The sequence below is a fragment of the Dermochelys coriacea genome, chromosome 1 (genome assembly GCF_009764565.3).
Source record: "Dermochelys coriacea isolate rDerCor1 chromosome 1, rDerCor1.pri.v4, whole genome shotgun sequence".
NCBI lineage: Eukaryota > Metazoa > Chordata > Testudines > Dermochelyidae > Dermochelys > Dermochelys coriacea.
Window position 1 is genome coordinate 245624622 of NC_050068.2, and position 21161 is coordinate 245645782.

A 21161-nucleotide genomic window follows, 5' to 3' on the forward strand; every position below is an offset into this window, starting at 1 on the left:
AGGAAAGCCTCCTGTTTCATAGACCAGTAACCCAACAGGAATCTGCTTAGCTGAGAGAATATGGGAATACTGTCTTCGTTCCTGTTACTTCCTGCTTCCATCCTTTTGAGATGGAGGCAACTATTGGGCATCACCATATGGAACCACTGCAAATCGTCTTCCTAGTTCTGATTTATCTGAATATACTAGCAGTAAGTTCTTGGAGAACTGCTTATCAGCTAGTTTGCAGTTTTTAGAGACGCAGGGTTTCATAAAATCTGTTCACTACTTTAATCTCTTGATCTATCTCGGTATTGCCAACCCAAAAAAATAATGTCCGGTCCTAAAAATATAATCTCGAAATTGTTTAAAAATCAACCCCTCAGACAGAGACAAACACCTACAAGATCTCTATCAAGCATTCTTACAACTACAATACCCACTTGCTGAAGTGAACAAACCGATTGACAGAGCCAGAAGAGTACCCAGAAGTTACCTACTACAGGACAGGCCCAACAAAGAAAATAACAGAACGCCACTAGCCATCAGCTTCAGCCCCCAACTAAAACCTCTTCAACGCATCATCAGGGATCTACAACCTATCCTGAAGGACGACCCATCACTCACAGATCTTGAGAGACAGGCTAGTCCTTGCTTACAGACAGCCCCACAGACAGACTGTGACCCTTGTCTCTAGAGAAAGAAGGGTTACATGGAGGGTCACAGTGAGCCTCTGAAGCTAGCGAAATCTGCCAGGAAGCGCGGGATCTACGGAGGAAGGACAGAGCTTTGTCACACTACGTAAAAGAATAAATGGACACAAATCAGACGTTAAGAATTATCAGAGGGCCAGTGTTCCTTGGAATGACTGTTTAATGATGGGATACCAGCGGAATAGATAATGCAGGGAATTAGGCAGGAAGCAACTCAGACATGTGGACAGAATAGACCCAGGGGGTTAATAAAATTTCACTTGTTCAACTTTAAGCTCCATTCAGCTTCATACTTTTGTGAATGGAAAAAACCAGGAACTGAGGCTTTGAGAAGAATGGCAAACATTGTGAGAGCTGGCAACATTCTGTCTGTTCAACAAGTTCCTTACCTATGGCTGTTGCCTGTGTAGGTTATACTCATGAAAGCAAATGTTAGAGTATCAATGTTTCGCAGTGGGGCTTTAAGGAAAGAGCAAGACTGTGTCTGACAGAAGTAGTATGTTACACTGAGTGTTCACTACAGTACGTTAGGTACAATATACAGTTTGCACATACGGAAATCTGTTGACATGGACGTCCCTTTCCTTATGTAACGTGCCTGAACAAATTCTATAAATTATAGATTTTTAGACGTTCTATAGAAAGGATAGTCATTTAGAACAATTTCTTTAGAAATCTATTGGTTTCATCTACGCATAATTCTATAGGATTATTCTATAAGGGTTGGCTACTTGGGTGTGTTGGAAGCCTGTGACCTTTGAGGGAATGTTAAGTTGAAAACATGGCTTGCTGTAGAAGCATTTTAGGCCAGCAGATCATTAAATCTTCTGAAAACAATGTTGCAATAACAGTACAGCTTTAGTAGAATACTTGGCGTTCAAAAGAAGAAAAGAATTGAGAGGTCGCATCAGTGACTGATTTGTTTCTGTGTTAGCTTTTTGCAGGAATGAAATACATAATAGAGGATTCAAATACTATTGATTTAGTACAAATTACATAAAAAAAGACGCAAGAATGAAACAGTTGAAAATATAGGGCTGTCCTATTTACTGGTCGCAGCTAGTTGCTGAAGGGTAATTCAGCTAGAGTAGACACTGCACCTATTTCTTGGATATAAATTCAATATTTAAAATATAATGTGAGCCTGGAAATGGAAGTAACAAGAGAATAAGCTAATACCCTAACTCAAATCATCCAAAGAGCCCAAATTGCTTTATAAACTGAAATACGACTTCTTGTGTATTATATAGTCATTCTTCACAAGCAACACTGCATACCAGGCTTTTAAGAAAGGGCAGTATAATCTGTATAGCTGTAATTGGACAGAACTTGTAAGTCAAACAGAATGTAGTTACCAAGATAAATTTGCCCAGGACACTGAGTTGAACTTGTATGAGATCTTCTGTGATGTCTAATAGACAGCTCTTAAGTTGTGTGTGTGTGTGTGTGTGTGTGTGTTTGTTTTTTTTAAACAAATCCTTAAAGTATAACTTTTTTTATTATAATTCTGCTCCAGTTCCCACCCCCGGATGCTCTTACTGTGTTTTGAAATTTGTAATATTGCGTATTTCCTGAGTCACATCAGTGTTGGTAATGGTTATGAAATTCAGAACTTCCTTTTTTTTTTTTTTAAATGCGTCGTTTGTAACTCTTTCTGTTTCCAGTTTATAGGCTAAATCCAAAATGTGTAGACTCATTAACAGGTAAATATTTGCGATTAATGAGAAGTCCAGTTCACATCGCTGGTTGGTTGTAGTTTTTTGATGAAAGGCATGGGAGGCTGTAAGTACACTATTTTTAATCAATGCATCTTAAGTATAGTATAGTTCCCTTGTTATATTTAGCTAGCTAAATTTATAGCCTGTATCGCCATAGTATCTGAGCATCCCCCAAGAATTTGAAACGAGAAATATTTCCTCCTTTCCAGCCTTTAGAAAGGCTTGATTAATTTATAGATCTGATTTGTGAGAGTGAGGGAGGGAATTTAAAAAATAATTTGAGGGGAAACATAAGTCAAATAGATATCTTCTGTATTTATTGCTAGATGTGATAAAACCTATGTGGTCATTTTTGCCTTTGGAGAAGTCCATGGCATTATCTAGGTCCCTCTCCTGTGAGACTTGTCTCCCATGCTCACATGTAGCTGTTGAGGAGGGAGAGTTCATCTCTCAGGTAAATAAAGCTGCTCCCCCCTCATTCGTTGAGGGCTTTGAACATCAGGTCAGACACACTGAGTTGGATTCTGTGCTCACTGGAGAGTCAGTGCAGTAAGCAGAAAGTTGGTGTGTTGTGCAAGTGTGTCTCTTCATAGCAAAGGCAAAATGTTGTAGATATGCTTTGTGCTCAAGTCTTATATTAAACTGTTTTCTGCTACCAACATTTGAATAAAGAAAAGGAGTACTTGTGGCACCTTAGAGACTAACAAATTTATTTGAGCATAAGCTTTCGTGAGCTACAGCTCACTTCATCGGATGCATTCAGTGGAAAATACAGGGGGGAGATTTATATACACACACAGAGAACATGAAACAATGGGTTTTATCATACGCACTGTAAGAAGAGCTATTACCAGCAGGAAGAGGGGGTGAGGGGAAGGAGGAAAACCTTTTGTGGTGATAATCAAGGTGGGCCATTTTCAACAGTTAACAAGAACGTCTGAGGAACAGTGGGGGGGAGGGTGGGAAATAACATGGGGAAATAGTTTTACTTTATGTAATAACCCATCCACTCCCAGTCTCTATTCAAGCCTAAGTTAATTGTATCCAGTTTGCAAATTAATTCCAATTAGCAGTCTCTCATTGGAATCTGTTTTTGAAGTTTTTTTGTTGAAGAATAGCCACCTCTCAGGTCTGTAATCGAGTGACCGGAGAGATTGAAGTGTTCTCCAACTGGTTTTTGAATGTTATAATTCTTGACGTTTGATTTGTGTCCATTTATTCTTTTATGTAGAGACTGTCCAGTTTGACCAATGTACATGGCAGAGGGGCATTGCTGGCACATGATGGCATATATCACATTGGTAGATGCGCAGGTGAACGAGCCTCTGATAGTGTGGCTGATGTGATTAGGCCCTATGATGGTGTCCCCTGAATAGATATGTGGACAGAGTTGGCAACGGGCTTTGTTGCAAGGATAGGTTCCTGGGTTAGTGGTTCTGTTATGTGGTGTGTGGTTGCTGGTGAGTATTTGCTTCAGATTGGGGGGCTGTCTGTAAGCAAGGACTGGCCTGTCTCCCAAAATCTGTGAGAGTGATGGGTCGTCCTTCAGGATAGGTTGTAAATCCTTGATGATGCGTTGGAGAGGTTTTAGATGGGGGCTGAAGGTGATGGCTAGTGGCGTTCTGTTATTTTCTTTGTTGGGCCTGTCCTGTAGTAGGTGACTTCTGGGTACTCTTCTGGCTCTGTCAATCTTTTTCTTCACTTCTTCAGCAGGTGGGTATTGTAGTTGTAAGAATGCATGATGTTCTCTTTCTGCTTCTTCTGTTGCTGGTCGATCTGTGTGGATCACAGGATGGGAAATGGTACTTGGTATTACTGCCTATATCTGTAGTTAGGGAATGGTTGTAGTGCCTCATTTAAGTCTTCTGTTGGCTTCCTTAACAGTGAAGCCTTGTCTGCACTTCAGAGCTTTGCCATTATAGCTATACTGGCAAACCCTCCTACTGCAGACACAGCTAATACTGGCAAAAAAAATGCTTTTGCTAATATAGCTTATAACTGTTCCCCAAACAAAACAAGCTATATCTGCACAAGCTCCTTTTATGCCAATATAACTACATTTGCATTTGGGCTTTTGCTAGCATAGCTAAATTTTTAAAAATAAAAATAAAAAAATCACATCCTTAATGGAATAGCTAGGCTGGCAAAATTTTACATGTAGCCCTACCTGGTCCGAGAAAATGTGACATAGCAGGCTGTCAGGTGATGGTAGAACTTAAACTTACATTATAGTAATTAAAGCATTTGACAACGTAGCAAATTATACAGCTGCCTCCACACACAGATGGGTAAAAATACTTTGTTTTCCTTGACTGGGATAGTGCTTCACTACTGAAGTCAAGAGACTATTGACAATGCTGAAAATGTCTTTCTGAAAAATTATTTCTTACTAGCAAAAATATTTCTTCAGTTTATAATGCACTTCATTTTGTTCTGTGCAATCATTGGAAATGCAAGTAATGCTACTCTTTTATGGTTATTTTTTTTTTCATGTGACCACCCCTCTCCTCCCCCGCCATCCATACACATGAGAACTACTACAGGTTACTTAATAGGTTAATGGACAAATTATGAAAAATGTAAATTCCCATTTGCCAGTTCTGCAAATGCTACTATGCCAATATCTGATTCTTACATGTTTGATGGAAAGAAAGGTATTGCAGATCCTCTGGTTCTCACGCTATTGTTGCTGAAATACATATTCATAATGTTGTAAAGCTCCATGTAAACAACATTTTTTTGATGTATTCAAATCAGCAGAGGGAAATTATTCTTTTAAACACAAAAGTAAATAGGGAGATTATTTTTAATGACCTTGTATCTTCGATGTTATAGTTTCCTAAAGCTATTTTTAATATCATGGCAGCATCCAGAGGCCACACTCAGGATCAAGACCCCATTGTGTATGCATAACACCTAGCACACAGAGAGATGTGCTACTAAAATGTCTTTTTGCAATCCGAGAACTGTGTGTTCTTCCTTTTTCTATAGGGAGATTGTATAGGGAAATATGGAGCCACAGTAGTAACTAAAACTTTGAAATGAGGAAAAATGCTTTGATTGCCTTTCTAGTAACACACAGTCTCTGTTATCAGTTAGAGAGTGCATGAGCAGTACTATACATGGGCTCTCTGAAAGTGAACACTGTGGTGCTGGCAGACCAGGTGCCAGCTTATGCCAGTGCTCCAGGCCTCAGTGAACACACTGACTAATGCATAGTTGGTCTGGCCAGTCTGGCTTATCTGTGGGTTAGTATAGTTAAAATAGATATAAGAATGTGTTCAGTGTTTAGACTTTATGGAATTGCTTGTAGGATCCTGCATGTATTAATCCTACTTTTATAATATCTGTATCCCATAGTATAAAGTTGTATTCAGTTTGCATTGTAAACCTCTGCAATTCTGTAATTTATCAAACAGAAGAAGCATTAATTAAAGTAAAGTGTTTGTCCAGCACACAAGATGACCCATTGAAGGCAAATGAGACATTATGTAGCATCAAAGGAGAGGAAATCTTGTTGATTGTATTCCTCACTCCCTCCAGAAGGGGAGGCCTGGGGATAAACTCATCCCATCAGCTTGGATTCTGGGGTGAAGGGGGTAAAAATCCCTGAAAAGGAGAAACTGAGTCTCTTTATGCTGTCTGGACTCTGAGGGGCAAAAATTTGTAAACATAAGTAACAGATCCTCATGCTGCTTGTTATGGCTCCGCCTTAAAGGACATCTACAGCTGCTTATTATAGAAGCTTATATTAGCTTTTTTAAATCTATGACTGTAACTCATTGGTGTATGTATATTTCCTGTTTTAACCTTGTAAAACTCTAATTTCTTTTGTTAGTTAATAAATCTTTAGTTTAGTTTATTACAGGATTGGCTACAGGCATGGTCATTGGTTTGAGATCTGAGTACAACTGACCTGCAGGAAGTGACTGGTGTTTTGGGACTGGTTGTAACCTGAATATTGTGATTTTTGGGGTGAAGTGACCATCTATCACATAGTCCAGCCTGCCTGGATGGCAAGATAAACTGGAATGCCCAAGGGGACTGTCTGTGACTCCATGGTAAGACTGTTGGAGAGCTTTAGGAGTTAACACTTGTTACTGGTTTGGTGAAATCTTTTTATAGAACATACAACTAGTTTGGTGTGTCTTCCCTGCTTTTTGACAGTTTGCCCTGAGGTTGGCACTCATGGTTGTGAGCCACTCCAGATAGCATGACAAACACGAGTTGTGAAAATTGACACACACACGTACATGGAATTTTGAGCATTCATTCATTGGCACAGCTTCTGCTGCTATTAGCAAAACTTAAGATGTTGCTGTTCTTTTCCCCTTTGCCCCTGCCTCCCTTCTCTTGCTCGCTTGGCATTAGAGTCGACAGCTGTGGTCACAGATAGGGAACACTCTGTAGTTGCATGATTAAATACCAGAACCTGGTTTCCTGGGTAATAGTACTACTAACTAAGCCAGCACCCACTGAAGGAGCTTCAGGCTAGAGAGTAGCAAGATGGCTTGCAAAATAGTCATGTGCCAATTTGTAAGAAAATTGCAGTGCAAGACCTTCATATTCTGCAGCAGCACAAAAAGACTTTGTTGGATGTTCATGCACAAAGGTAGTTTAAGGCCTAGCAACTGGTGGCAAAGAATTGCATCACTTTCCTCCTATGACGGTTGGAATTTAGGATGCACCAAACTATTCTCTTGATGCATCAGCTAAACAGATGGGAAATACTGTTATAGGGTCTCTGAGTAATGCATTAGCCACCTGTACTGGGATAAAGAGAGAAAGATGAGTAATATTACATGTAACTCTAATATACTCCCCTTAGCCTGAGGTGCAGGATCTCTCTCTGTTGGAAACACAGGCCAGAGCTCTCTCTCTTCAAGACTTAAAAGATATTATACAGAGTTAGGCCATTGTATGACAGTCTCTAAGGTTTAATGAATGAAGATTTTATATATATATATATATGTGTATATATATATATATGTATATATATATATATATATGTGTGTGTGTGTGTGTGTGTGTGTGTGTATATAATCATATACAACCAGCACTGGAAATACTTACCACATAAAAACAAAATTATTAATAACTATATTGGTGTTTTCCACATAAGATTCACCATTCTGTTGTAATTAAATAATTTTTATTATGGGATGTATCTTAGTACAGTGGTTTTCAAACTCTCTTTCTGGGGACCCAGTTGAAGAAAATTATTGATGACCGTGACTCAATGGACCTGGGGATGAGGGGTTTGCGGTATGGGAGGGGCTCAAGGCTAGGGCAGAGAGTTGGGGTGAGGGCTGCAGGGTGGGGCCAGGAATGAGGATTCAAGGTGTGGGAGGGGGCTCTGAGCTGGGGTAGGGAGTTGGAGTGCGGAAGGGGGTCAGGGCTCTGGGGTGGGGCTGGCATATGGGGTGCGGAAGGGAGTCAGGGTTCTGGGGTGGGGCTGGGGATGAGGGGTTTGAGGTGCTGAAAGGGGTTTCATGTTCAGGGGCGGGGTTCAGAGCTGGGGCAGGGGATTGGGGCATGGGGTTTGGGGTATGGACTTAGCTCCGGTGGCTCCTAGTCAGGCTTCCTACCTGTCCTGGCGCCGTAGATTGTGTTGCGCCCTGGCAGTGGCCAGCAGCAGGTCCAGATCCTTGGTGGAGGCGTGCAATATCCCCCTCCGCCCAGTTGGAGTGTGGAGCCGGTGTTCAGGATGGGGGCAGCTCACGGAGTCCTGTGGCCCCCCTGCCTAGAAGCCAAACCCGCTGCTGGCCACTTCCGGGGCACAGCACAGTGTCAGAGTAGGTAGGCAGTAGCCTGCCTTAGCTGGGCTGCACCGCCAACAGGACTTTTAATGTCCCGGTTGGCAGTGCTGACCAGAACGACCCAGTGCCTGACATGCCATAACCCAGTACTGGGTTATGACCCGAACTTTGAAAAACACTTCCTTAGGACATATACCTACACATTACTTCTGATCTTCTTAAGGTGATGACTTCACAGTCTCTCTTCAGCAGTGTCACCAACCGGTAGATCACAATCGACTGGTCGATCCTAGAGCCTCTGACAGTCAATCATGGTCTCTGGCCACTAACAATCCAGCAGCAAGGGGGGTTAAGACAGGCTCCCTGGCCCCGTGCCACTCCTGGACCTGGAAGTGGCCAGCATGTCCCTGTGGTGACGTGGCCCCGGGGGGCAGGATGTCTCCCTGCACTGCTAGTGTCTGCAAGCACCGCCCCTGTAGCTCCCATGTCCAGGAACAGGAAACAGAGGCCAAAGGGAGCTATTGGAGAGGGGTACTGTACAGAGCCACATGCCCCCACCCCCAAGGAGCCGCAGGGACATGCCAGCCGCTTCTGGTAGCGGCGCAGGGCCGGGGTAGGCAGGGAGCCTGCCTTTTGCCCCGCTGACCAGGAGCCACCCAAGGTAAGCACTGCCCAGCGGGACCCCACACCCAAATCCTCTGCCCCAGCTCTGATCCCCCTCCTGTACCCTGCATCCCGACTCTCTGCCCCAGCCTGGAGCCCTCTCCTGCACCCAAACTCCCTCCCAGAGCTTGGACCTCTCGCCCGCTCCTGCACCCCACCCCGTGCCCTGCCAGGTTCAGCCTGGAGCCCACTCCCACACTCCAAAGTCCTTGGCCCCAGCCCAGAGCTCGAACCCCAGCCCAGTGAAAGTGAGTGAGGATGGGGGAGAGTGAGTGATGGATGGAGTGAGCAGGGTGGGGCCTCGGGAAAGGGGCGGGGTAGATCCTGGGTTGCACTTAAATTCAGATAGTTATCTTGTGTGTAAAAAGGTTAGAGACCACAGCTCTACAGCGTGGCATAAGTGTGTGTGTGTGTGAGAGAGAGACACTTGAACTCCTTAGAGCCAGAGAAGAATGGCAGCCCCACAGTTCCCATCCACACTTCTCACTCTCCTCAGCAAAACACTCCAAAAATCCTCAAGGACAGCAGCAATTCCTGTGCATTAATCAGCTGTTACCAATCTCCTCAGCTTTCAGTCAGGGAATCTTTAGCCATTATCCAAGGTGGCACATGTACTGGAGTTGGAGTGGAAAGATGGTCTAGTGATTATGGCACTAGGCTAAGTCTTGGGAGATCTGAGTGCAGTTACCTGCTCTGTCACAGTCTTCTGTGGGAACTTGGGCAAGTCACTTAGCCTCTCGGTGCCTCAGTTCCCTGTCTAAAATGGTGGTGATAGTACCCTAACTCACAGGGGTGTTGGGAGGATAAATGCATTAAAGATTGAGGTGTTCAGATAATACAGACCTATATTAGTCTGCCATATCTTCTTTGCCTCTGCTTTGCCCCATTAGTTGGGATCAGTGGTCCTTCTTTTTCATCTCCAAAGATTCCTGTTGAGTGAGTCTTCCAAGCTGACACTGACCTTCTTTGTGTCCTCCTTCAGTGTCTCAAGTCACCTTTTTCTGGGTCTTCCTTTTAGTCTTTTTCCTGGGATTACTAGATCTTGTACTCTGACCAGCATATCCCATGTTTTGTCTCACATTACCCAGCCATCTCAGTCGATGTTCCCTCAGCTTTTCCGTGATGGGATCTGTGAGGGGTGTGGGCCCTTTGGGGTATCACCTGATGTGCTGGGGTTTAATTGAGCCTCCCCCTACCCAGCCTCGTCTGCCAGCCTGGGTCCCCTTTACCTGACCTTGCTGGGTTAGGATCACAAGCCTCTTCCAGACAAGCACATAAGCAGAGCCACACCCCACTGCAGACACAGCCTGAAATCAGCTCTGTGAGAGAGGTCTCCCCCAGCACTCACATTCCCACTCCCTTTAAGGGGGTACAAACAAAAAGATTTTATGAAATTTGTCCCCTCCCTCAACGTGGAGGGAGATATGCACAACTTCTTCCCCCCCCCCCCATTAGAAATTACATAAACTGGGTTCTATTATAAACAAGCAACAAGTTTATTAACAACAAAAGGTGAGTTTTAAGTCAATATAAGAGATAAGACAGAACAGAGCAGATTATTGAGCAAATAAAACAAAGTACGCAAGCTAAACTCAATATACTAAAGAAACAGATTCCAAAATTTAATTTCTTACCCTAAATGTTACTTTTTAGGCAGGTTGCAAAGTTTCTGTGGTTCAGAATTCCAGTTATATTTCTTTTCAGATTGGACCCCCGTCTCAGTCAGGACTCTTTCCTCCTCCGCCCCGCCCCCCACACTTTTTCCCTTCAGGTGGCTTTAGCAATCTTTCTTCTTGGGCAGACAAGCCATGGAGAGGTGGAGTCTGGTTTGCCTTCCTCCCCACCCTTAAATAGGATTTACACAAGATGGGAATCCTTTGTTTTCCACAGTATCACAGCGTTTGAGTCAGTGGCAGTATGGAGCATCCACAGGAAGGCCAGACCTTTTCACAGTCCATTGTCCTAGCAGTGGGCGTCACCCAAAGTAGCATAGTTGAAATACAGATACATAGTCAATATTCCTAACTTCAGACACAGAAATGATATAGAGTACTTGTGGCACCTTAGAGACTAACAAATTTATTTGAGCATAAGCTTTCGTGAGCTACAGCTCACTTCATCGGATGCATTTGGTGGAAATGCATTTGCATCCGATGAAGTGAGCTGTAGCTCACGAAAGCTTATGCTCAAATAAATTTGTTAGTCTCTAAGGTGCCACAAGTACTCCTTTTCTTTTTGTGAATACAGACTAACACGGCTGCTACTCTGAAACCTGTCAGAAATGATATAGGCATACAAATAGGATAATTATGTTCAGTAAATTATAACCTTTCCAATTATATCTTACAAGACTCCTCTTGCCTAAAGTATATCTGTTATATCATATTCATATCATAAGCATATTTTTATAAAGAATATGGAGTGAAGCATCACAGGGACTACTTGCGTCACAGCTTGTACCATTTCATTGTCACCTATCAATTCTCCTCTTACCCAGTTCCACCTGAGTATTCTCATTTCGGCAGTGTGAGGTGGTAGTTTCTCTGTTCCTTGCTGGCCAGCATTCTAACCTGCGCGTCGTGGCTTTGGAACGGGAATGGATAGGAATTTGCAGAGAGAATTGTCTAAGGTCTACACAGACATGAGGGAAAATATCAGGTCTAGTTTTGGGCTTCTGAAGCCCAATGTCACTTGTAAAGCATTTCAGACATCAGTTAACATTGGGAGGCAGTGTGGCCTAATGAACAGGGTACTGCCTGGGTTTTAGTCCTAGCTCTGCCACGGATTGACACCACGGGTAAGCCACTTAGCCTGCCTGTGCCTCTTTCTCCTCCTACCCTTTGTCTATTTCATCTATTTAGACTGTAATCTCTTTGGGGCAGGGATTCTTATTACATGTTTGTACAGTAGCTACAACAATGGGGCTCCAATCTCTCCAGCAGTCTCTAGGTACTAATAAAACAAATTATTAGCAATAGTTTGGTTTATTTTAATTTATAACTATAGTTTTTTTTGTTCTCTTTTTTTAATATCAGCTTAGTTCTTTTATATCAATTTATATAGCTCAGCAGTGCAGTGAGGATGAAAGGAATTGAGGATCCAGGAATGAAGGGCAGCATTGAGTGGTCTCACGGTGTGTAGCATCATCTGCAGGGAAATTGTAAGATTTATCACAGTGGGTTCCAATAGAGGGCTTCTCATCCTCCTATAGGAATTGCTAATAGGCCTGCAGGATCAGGGCTAGTTAGCGGAATATAAGAGCAGTATTGTCGGAGAAGGAGGGGAAAAGGTTGGTTGGTTGTTTTTTTTTCTTTCGCTCCCCCCCACCCCATAGTAAGTCTGTTGAATTGGAAATTCCCCATGCTTAAGCTGGATCCAGATACTGGGTGATTTGGCATCAGTTTACAAAAAATCCTCTTCCATTTTCCAAAGCACTGTAAAGTATGAATGACAGAGTTTTGGAGGGCAAGGCAGTGGTGAAAGGCTGAACTTGTAAACCAATCCCACCCACAAAATATTGGTAAACTGATAGGCATGCTCTGTTACTAAATAGGGCTCTTATTATTTTGAATGAGAATGACATGCAATTAAAGCCTTAATGTATGCCTTCAAGGCTCTTTCTTCTCTGCAGGCAAGACTGCTATCAATTACCCTTGAAAAGCCACTTCCCTGCTCTTCCTGTCCTCAAAATAATGTCACTGAGGATTGTGCTAGGAGTGCTCCATTGGGCCGCAACATGTGTCAATGCAGGTTTCTTGCTAGATGGGTATGGTCAGGTGAGATGAGTAGCTTGTTACTACAGTCCAAAGTGCATTTTCTAGACTCTTCTCTCTGTTTCATATTCAGACTGCCTGTGGAGAACAGAAAGAAAAGGAGTACTTGTGGCACCTTAGAGACTAACAAATTTATTTGAGCATAAGCTTTCATGAGCTACAGCTCAGCTTTTGGCTGCTGAATCAGCTTTAGTCTTACTGGATGCAGAGACGGAGAACCCAGCAGAGGCTCTAACAACAAAAGCAAGGAATTGCAATATTCTTGTGGAATAAAACCCTAAATTAGGAAATTAGAACATTTTTAGGTGAGGCAAAGCATAGTAGCTCCAGAAAATGCAGCAAGTGTTCCAACAGAGTAGGTATGAAACCTTTTCCGGTGGAAATAAACCATCCTTTGGAAAATTGTTCTGCCAATTATTTTTGTTCCATACTAGCATTGACTTAGTTTACCTAACACTCCAACATTCTTGTATTGTTTTATTAATAAGATTTAAATTATTAACAGCTGTTTTGTTTGCTTATGACATAATATAAATCTCAATCTATCCAGTGTGGTTTGGAAATTAATTCATTAGAAAAAAAAAGACTGAATGAGTGCACTCAACCCTTCTGGAAATTATTTAGGTGAAGAATAAATCTAGAAGATAATTGTGTCCATAACTGTTGAGAGCTACTTTAATAGACTTTAAGTTGAGCTTTGTGTGATCTTATTCTTCAGCATTAAACCTGCCCAAAATATTAGGCGTAGACCCCATCAAGGTTAAATCCAGATGAAAGCTTTTGTTGTGGTGCAGTGCCTTGTTTAAATGGCAAAACACCTGCTTAGGCATGCCCAGTAAGTGCTAGAAGCTTATATGTCCCTTTTATTAAGGATTTGCAAGGCTGAAGCACAAAGAGTGATTGTTACCCAATAAGTGGTAGTCACACACTCTACCAATAGCCTTAGGAGAATTGGTTACCATGGAATCCACCATCTGGAATGTGATTATCCTTACTGTGTTGGGGACTGGCAAAAGCAGGGGAGCGTGTGCTGTCTGCAATTATCTGCAATGGAGTGTGTTAATGGAAGCTTTGAATTAGTAAACTGGAAGAGCACATAAAGGGATTTTACCAAAACTATTAATGATCTCTAGTCAAGAGGAGTAAATGCAGCTTTTATAAGGTTAGTACTAAATGCACAATATATATAAATTTTTTGTAATATTGATGCAATATATGGTTTCGTGATCTAGAGATGAATAACTATTAGTCATTCAGTCTAACAATTTTTATCAGTAAAGATTGGAAATATTAAAGTTCTAAAGATTCTTTTGTCTCATTTTAAGTAGTTGATTTTGGATCTCTGAAGTAGGAAATGAGAATAATAACTAGCCGAATTGGGGCAATTCGTACCTCTTTTCTATGTGGAAATACTGTTCATTGGTCCCATTACACATTGAACTAATTGACTGACTGATTTACACACCTTTTAATGTTAATTGCTTTTTCTTTGAGTGGCTTGTGGTAAGCTTCACATTTGTTTTTGTTTTTGGAAGGGGGGATTGGGATGGGGGTGAGGGGGCATTCAAATGGAGGTACCAGTATAATAGATACATGGTTGTGACTTAGAACATGAAATGGTAGTCGAATGCAAGATCAATTCCCCCCCCCCCCACCTTCACTGCCACCCTGAATTCACTGACCGATTAAACATTTAGAATCTTTATTTTGTAACAATATGCAGTTCAATTATGCAGTGACTTTGCACGAGTTCTCAGGGTGCTGGTGCTGTGCGTGTGGAAACAATATGACAGTGCTTTCATTGCAGGGTTTCAGTAAAAGCAAGTGTAAAATTAGGGAGACGCACTTTCATTTATAAGGCTCCTTTCTTCTGTACCCATGGAGTCCTTTTTAAACAATGTTTTGGTTGTGCTGTAGGAGGTAGGTATAACAAATGCTTGATTTAACATTATTTATATACAATTAAAATTACTGTTGCCTTTATGCAAGGGGCTTCTAAAAATATGTCTTAAATCGCTATTGTACCAAAAATAGTCATTTAAGATAGTGTCTCTTCTGCAAGGATTTCTGGCCATGTTTTGGGATTTTCTTTTGAAATAAAGTGCTTATGCTGCATGCATTTTACCAAGACTGCCATTTTTATTTTGTATGGGGGAGGGCAGCACTAAAGCCTTTTAATTATGCCATGTCAGTCTTCCTCATTCCACTGATCTGCTGTCTGTGCTCTTAAAATGTCAGTAGGTTGAAAATGACATGGTTAATAAGATCAACAGTGTGCAAAATAACAGTTAAAAATGGTGAATTTTTAATCTGGCAGTGTTGTGCATTTTTTGTAAAGTCTTGTAGAACTGAACACGTAGTTCTTCTCCCTGGAGCAGTTATGGAGGCAGTGCTACAGTATATGTCATGTAGAACACACAGTAGCATGATTGCATATGTGCTCTGGAGGTAGATAGATAGGCTTAAAGTCCTTTTAATTGTATAAAGGAACAATGCTGTGCTTATACATGGTGAAAGTGGGAGAGTAGTTTTGGTAGGGACTGTAATACCTTTTGTAATACTTAAATGGTTTTGCTTTTGGACAGATCCCTTCCTCCTTCATAATTAAGTGTTCTCCAATTGAACAGTGTCATTTATCTAGAGCTTGTTTTATTGGACTTAAAGTTGTGGTGCACTTGTTCATGTGTACCACTTTATTTGTACTACTATTATTATTATTATATTTGGGTGCTATTTAAAAGAGAGACTGGCTCACGTAGTTGGAAAGACATGAGACTTTCACCATTAGGACATTATGGACTTGAACTGGGTCAAAACTAATGATCAAAAGTTATGTCAAGGTAATTTTGTGGCTTATGTGAAATGAGTTGTTGGTCCCAGTTCATTTCCTACTGGACGGTGTCAGTCATAGAATTCACCATCACCGTTGCCAATGAGGAGATAACGGTGTAAGTGTAGACAGAGAGGCCAACGATGGAATGGAATGGACTTAAAAGTGGCTTATTGTGTGATTTTTTTGCTATATGATTTGTATGGAATTTGTACTGCCACTGCCTGTGTTCTAACTGTTTCCAGAGTAAATAGAGGACTTCACAACTGACATTCTCTCAGATGCGTCTCTGAATTTTAAATGACAGCGATGAATATGGTGTAAATGTCTAAATATACTTCCAATTTTTTAAAAAATATTTTATTGAAATTTATATAAGAGATTGCAAAATATGTGAATTTTTTTTAACTTTGGTCACTGTGTCAGTCTTGATCTGCAGACAGACTGATTTAAAGACCAGTCAGTAATTAATCCATTAAAGCTTTCTGGCCATTCATAAGAGATGGAGTTTTTTTTCCATCTTCTGGATGCTACGAATAATGTTGAAATACGTGGACATTGATTCTTATGGAATCAGTTACTTTAATGTATTGTGGACAACACATGTAAATGTCCCTGACCTTCTTACTTGATTCAGTGACAAATGAGGGCTACAGCAATGCTTTTATCCAATGCACAGTCATAAGGGAGACCTATCCTGGAATGCTGGCTGTCTTGGTCAGCAGAGTGAATAGGTTGCACTGAGCCCCTCTGAGGAGGAGTTCCCTAAAGAAGGACTCTGTCGCCCCTTGGAATTCCTCCCTAAAAACTATCCCAGAGCAACACTGCTACCTTTATTGGAGATCTACATGAGGGAAAGATCACCTTTACTGCATCTTGCCACAATTTCCTTCCCCTCCTCACCCAAAACCACCAACAAAAACTACTCCAGGATGCATTTAATTAGTGAACAAAAAAGACATAACCAACATACTATGGCCAGAAATGTATGTATAGTGTAGGTACTTGAGACATTTCTTAAGTCTCATTTGCAATATCTCTGTATATTAAACTATAAAGGAAGCCTGGCATTGAATAATGGGTTTGATTCAATGTAAAGGAGTCTAAAGGGCTTGCCAGCAAACTGACCCAATTGTTTCCCACAAACAGACAAGTCTTTCTGCTTTTTGTTTGATGCATTATTCTGGAATGCTGTCTGACATGACTTGGATTTATGCATTGCATCCAGGCTGTTAGCTTGCAGAGTTTGTAAACAAGTTTAGTTTTGATACATTTTTCTACTGTTTAACTGATATGTTTTGAATTAAAAAAACAAAACAAAACCCAGCTTGTGGGATGCTCCTTGGGGATGCTCCTTAGCTTCAAGGTTAAAGCTGGCAATCCTCTTTCAATAGTCACTGTTTGGGAAAGTCATGGTGTCTGTTTACAAGCCACTCTCTTTGCAACTTGTGTGAGATAATGGAAGTCTAGGGATGTTGGATGTGGGAAGAAAAACCTGCTGACATGATTGTTGCTACTGTTGGTCAATTTGTAAATCCTCTATATGAAATTACTTCTACCTTCCATGCCTTTTTTTTTTATTTAAAAATACTGCTGATGTCTGCATTTTCTCCCCTCTCAAATTAGAAATTGCTATACAGGGATTTAGGAAATTTGTGAAATAGCTTAATTTGGTTGAAAGCAAATCGGTGCTCTTGGTGTGATGAGATTTTGCCTAACTACAGCTAAATATAAGAGCCTCAGAGAGTGGCAGTGAAGGATTAAAAATACACCTATACATTTATAATAGAATTTTTGGTGTTTTACAAGGGATTTGTATTGAGTAGGGAAGAATATAATGCTTTTTTACCCTCCATTAGCAACATCTAACTGAAGATTTGGAGGACCAAAATTGCTTTATAAACCAGAGTAAATTCTCACAATTTACTTGTGAGGTAAGTAGCCTTCTTCCCATTTTGCACATAGGGAAACAATACAGAGGGTAAGTGGGTTGGTAAAAGAGTCAGGAATAGAATATTAAAGTGAGATTATAAAAATAATGTTGCTTTTTATCAACCAGTTGCTCTGCTATATATAATTAACCAGTAGTTAAATGCAAGATGATGATACTTAGAATGCCATGAACATGGAACAAAATAGTGTGTTTATTGTATGTAAGAAATGACTGCGCAAACTGGCTACTTGAGTATTTAAATCACACAGTCCTAAAACCTAACCTTGGAAACGCTTATGCATGATGGTAATATGAGTAATCCCTCTTGAGTTCCAAAGGGCTATTCATGTGTGTAAATACTCTCATGCTTAGGATCAGACTGCTAGTTAGTAAAATGTTTTTAGATTGATTGATTGATTGAGAAACACATTCATAAATCACAAGCACATCAAATAAAGTTGTTGATACAGGTGTGTTCAGGCCGGGTCAAGAATTGCATACGCAATGAAAAATAGTTGCCTGGCTTTTGGTTGGAGCTGGTCAAATTGCATTCTCTCAACTGAAAATTCAATTTAATTTGGGTTTTTTTGGCTTTAAGAATAGAGACTGATCTCATTAGTACTCTGTATATTTCAGACAAATTGGTTTTCAGACTGTGGGTCATTTGTGAATAGCTTATGAATATTTCATTTTGACTCTTCCCTATTCATGGCATGTATTTGGTTCATGATACTTCTTCCTGATTGGCCAGCTAAAACTTAGCTGAAGAATGCCAAGTACATTATCAATTTGTGAAACTTCAGGGATTCATGACCATTTTTATGAATTTCTGATGGTTATCTTAATACTTGTAAGTAATAATATGACTCCACAAGTAGCAGCAAATCTAAACTGAGCTGTTTGTTCACAAATCTGTGGTTCATTATTAGACCAGCTTTACTTTTTACACAATTGTCGGGGGAGCTTAACTTTATTACCAAAGGCAAAAACGTGCAAGACGGAAATTTTCATTTCAGATACGATGACTGATGCCATCATATTATAAGCTGCCTTTTAATGACTAGAATTGTGGAAATAATTGAGCTGCAGTAATTGCTGTGCTGGCTATTTTTGCTTCATGCTAGGAGCCTATTCCTGCAAAGGGATGCTACAACATCATACCATAGGGATCATCCTTAAATGAAAATAATTTTTCCACAGTTGTTTCTATTAGGAGCCTTTGCTGTAATTTTTAACCTGTTCTCAGCAGTCTATTTAGAGACTTTTCTATACAGTCACTGACGGGCTTTGGACCATGGTTTTTACTGATACCTGTTGTGTTTAAGAAAACAGCACTACACACTGTTAAAGATTTCATGTAGCAAGTGGACAATCTCTGTTTAAACCACATTCTGGATCGCCAAATTCATTTATACTAGTAAGAGTTATGGACAATATGTTTAAACTTGGATGCTGATTAGACATCCAAATCCATATTTAATTGCCTAAATGAAAGGCCTGTTTTTTTTGTTTTTTTTTAAAGTAGTGCTGAGTACCCACAGTGCTCTCTGACTTCAGTGGAAGTTGTGGATGCACCACAACTCTGATGATCTGGCTCTTTGGGGTCGTAAGTATGGATTTGAATGCTGAGTTTGAAAATGCTGATTGTTGTACTTCTATACAGAAGTTTCCATCCACAGCTGTTACACAAACATCAGTTGCAAAACACCCCGTTTGAAGTAGGTATGCAATCTTTTCTCTGTTACAGAAGGGAAAATAAGGCACAGTTTGATTTGCCCAAGGTCACAAGTCGAACAGTCGGCACTAGACTTCAAACACCTGAATCCCAGTCCTGTGCTTGAAGCACTGTATCCTCCTCTGTATATTGAGGTTTTTCATTTTGGTTGATTGGCTTGGCTTTTAGCAACATGAAGTCCATGTACTATCCACTGGAGAACTGTAGGCCATCTTTACTGTTACCAGGTTCTCCATATATTTGTGGGCAGCAGGGTTATCTAAAGAGTTTCTTCAGATGAGTAATAGAAAAGACTAGTCATCCTCCTACAGACTGTTGTTAATCACTTTGTAGTAACCTTATCTTCCAGGGCAGTAATTCCAGATTTGGGGTTTCCCTTGTTAATGTCTCGCCCCCCTTGCACTCTAATTCTAAATGCGCTTTGTGTGATATTCAAAATCAGGTCAGGCTTCTGTGCTGGAGGATCTTTTTTCAGTGATACTAAACTTCATAAGCTGCCTACGCTTGCTTTTATATGAAAGTGCAAGTCTGATGGTCCTTAATCTGCATTCCAATACTTGTATACTAAATATTTTCATAACAGAATAGTAGACTAGCAGTAAGTTTCCCAGTTGCTCAGACTGAGAATGTCTCCAAGCAGAATACCTTATACTGGCTTTCCTTTTTTATTGTTATCATTAATAAATAATTGTGCCTAGTGGACGAAGCTGGGATGGGACCCCATTGTGTTAGGTACCTATACAAACACATAGTGACAGTCCCTTGCCCCGAAGAATTTACAAAGTAGACAAGAAGGGAAAGGGTTCGAGGGGAAAGTGCGGACAGACAGATGAAGAGACTTGCCCAAGATACTTCAGCATGTTAGTGGCAGAAGGAGATTTAGAACCTGAATCTCTAATTTCTGTCCTGTGTCCTAAGCATGCAATCTCTTTTATTGCATCTATTACAGTAGAACTTCAGGTTTCAGAGTAGCAGCTGTGTTAGTCTGTATTCGAAAAAAGAAAAGGAGTACTTGTGGCACCTTAGAGACTAACAAATTTATTAAAGCATAAGCTTTCGTGAGCTACAGCTCACTTCATCGGATGCATTTGGTGGAATGCATCCGATGAAGTGAGCTGTAGCTCACGAAAGCTTATGCTTTAATAAATTTGTTAGTCTCTTAGTAGAACTTCAGAGTTACGAGCACCTCGGGAATGGAGGTTGTTTGTAACTCTGAACGTTATGGTTGTTCTTTCAGAAGTTTACAACTGAACACTGACTTTACTATGCAGAAGAAAAATGCTGCTTTTTACCATCTTAATTTAAATGAAACAAGCACAGAAAGTTTCCTTACCTTGTCAAAACTTTTTTTAAATTTCCTTTTATTTTTTAGCAGTTTATATTTAACACAATACTCTTCTGTATTTGCTCTTTTTTGTTGTTTTTGGTTTTGTTTTGTTTTTTGTCTCTGCTGCTGATTGTGTACTTCCGCTTCCAAATGTGGTGTGTGGTTGACCGGTCAGTTCGTAACTCTAGTGTTTGTAACTCTAAAGCTCTACTGTATTCCTTCTTTTAATAAAGAAACTTCTGATGCTCCTGAAGATGAATAATAATTCAACAAATTTATATGTTTATAAGTAAAATTGCTTGGTGATAGCTGCCTGTCTGGTATTTGATCAGTTTTTAGTATGGAGATTGCCTTGGTTAGGCCTCCATACTGGTGAGCTTTCTGAGAGGGGTGTCTTGACATGGTAGTGTGTGTTCAGTACCCTGAATAATAATGCTGAAGTATAGGGGCTTGCTGAGCTATCAAAGGGCTTCATCTAGATGATCTAATACCACCCTTACTTTCTCAAAAGTCCTGTTTTATTACTTCAGACTAATGTAATTGCTCCTTGGAAATTGCATGTTTTAGGTTCTTATGCACCAGTTCTCTTCAATAGCTACTGTATGTGCCATTGCTTGGGGCCATATTCTGGTGTTATGATTGGACATTTACTATAATCCACATGACCCATTTTTGCCCTTTGGTCCTGTTGTGACAATTTTCTGCTCTGTCTATAAATGACTAAATTTTAA

At 40.6% G+C, this 21161-nt stretch overlaps 1 protein-coding gene across 4 annotated transcripts in view; it reads left to right on the forward strand.

The window, feature by feature from the left end:
• The window catches only part of FGD4 (FYVE, RhoGEF and PH domain containing 4), a 174261-nt gene that overhangs the window by 51965 nt on the left and 101135 nt on the right, over window positions 1-21161 (forward strand). Inside the window, exon 1 of one of the 4 annotated variants that reach the window (XM_038406921.2) lies at window positions 2329-2474. The exons of 2 other annotated variants lie outside the window; for them this stretch is intronic. In XM_038406921.2, coding sequence (XP_038262849.1) covers window positions 2456-2474 — 19 coding nt within the window. In that variant the 5' untranslated portion in view covers window positions 2329-2455. Of the gene's footprint in view, window positions 1-2328; window positions 2475-13612; window positions 13768-21161 lie in introns of those variants that run through there. One more of the 4 variants, XM_038406930.2, reaches the window with a different exon arrangement.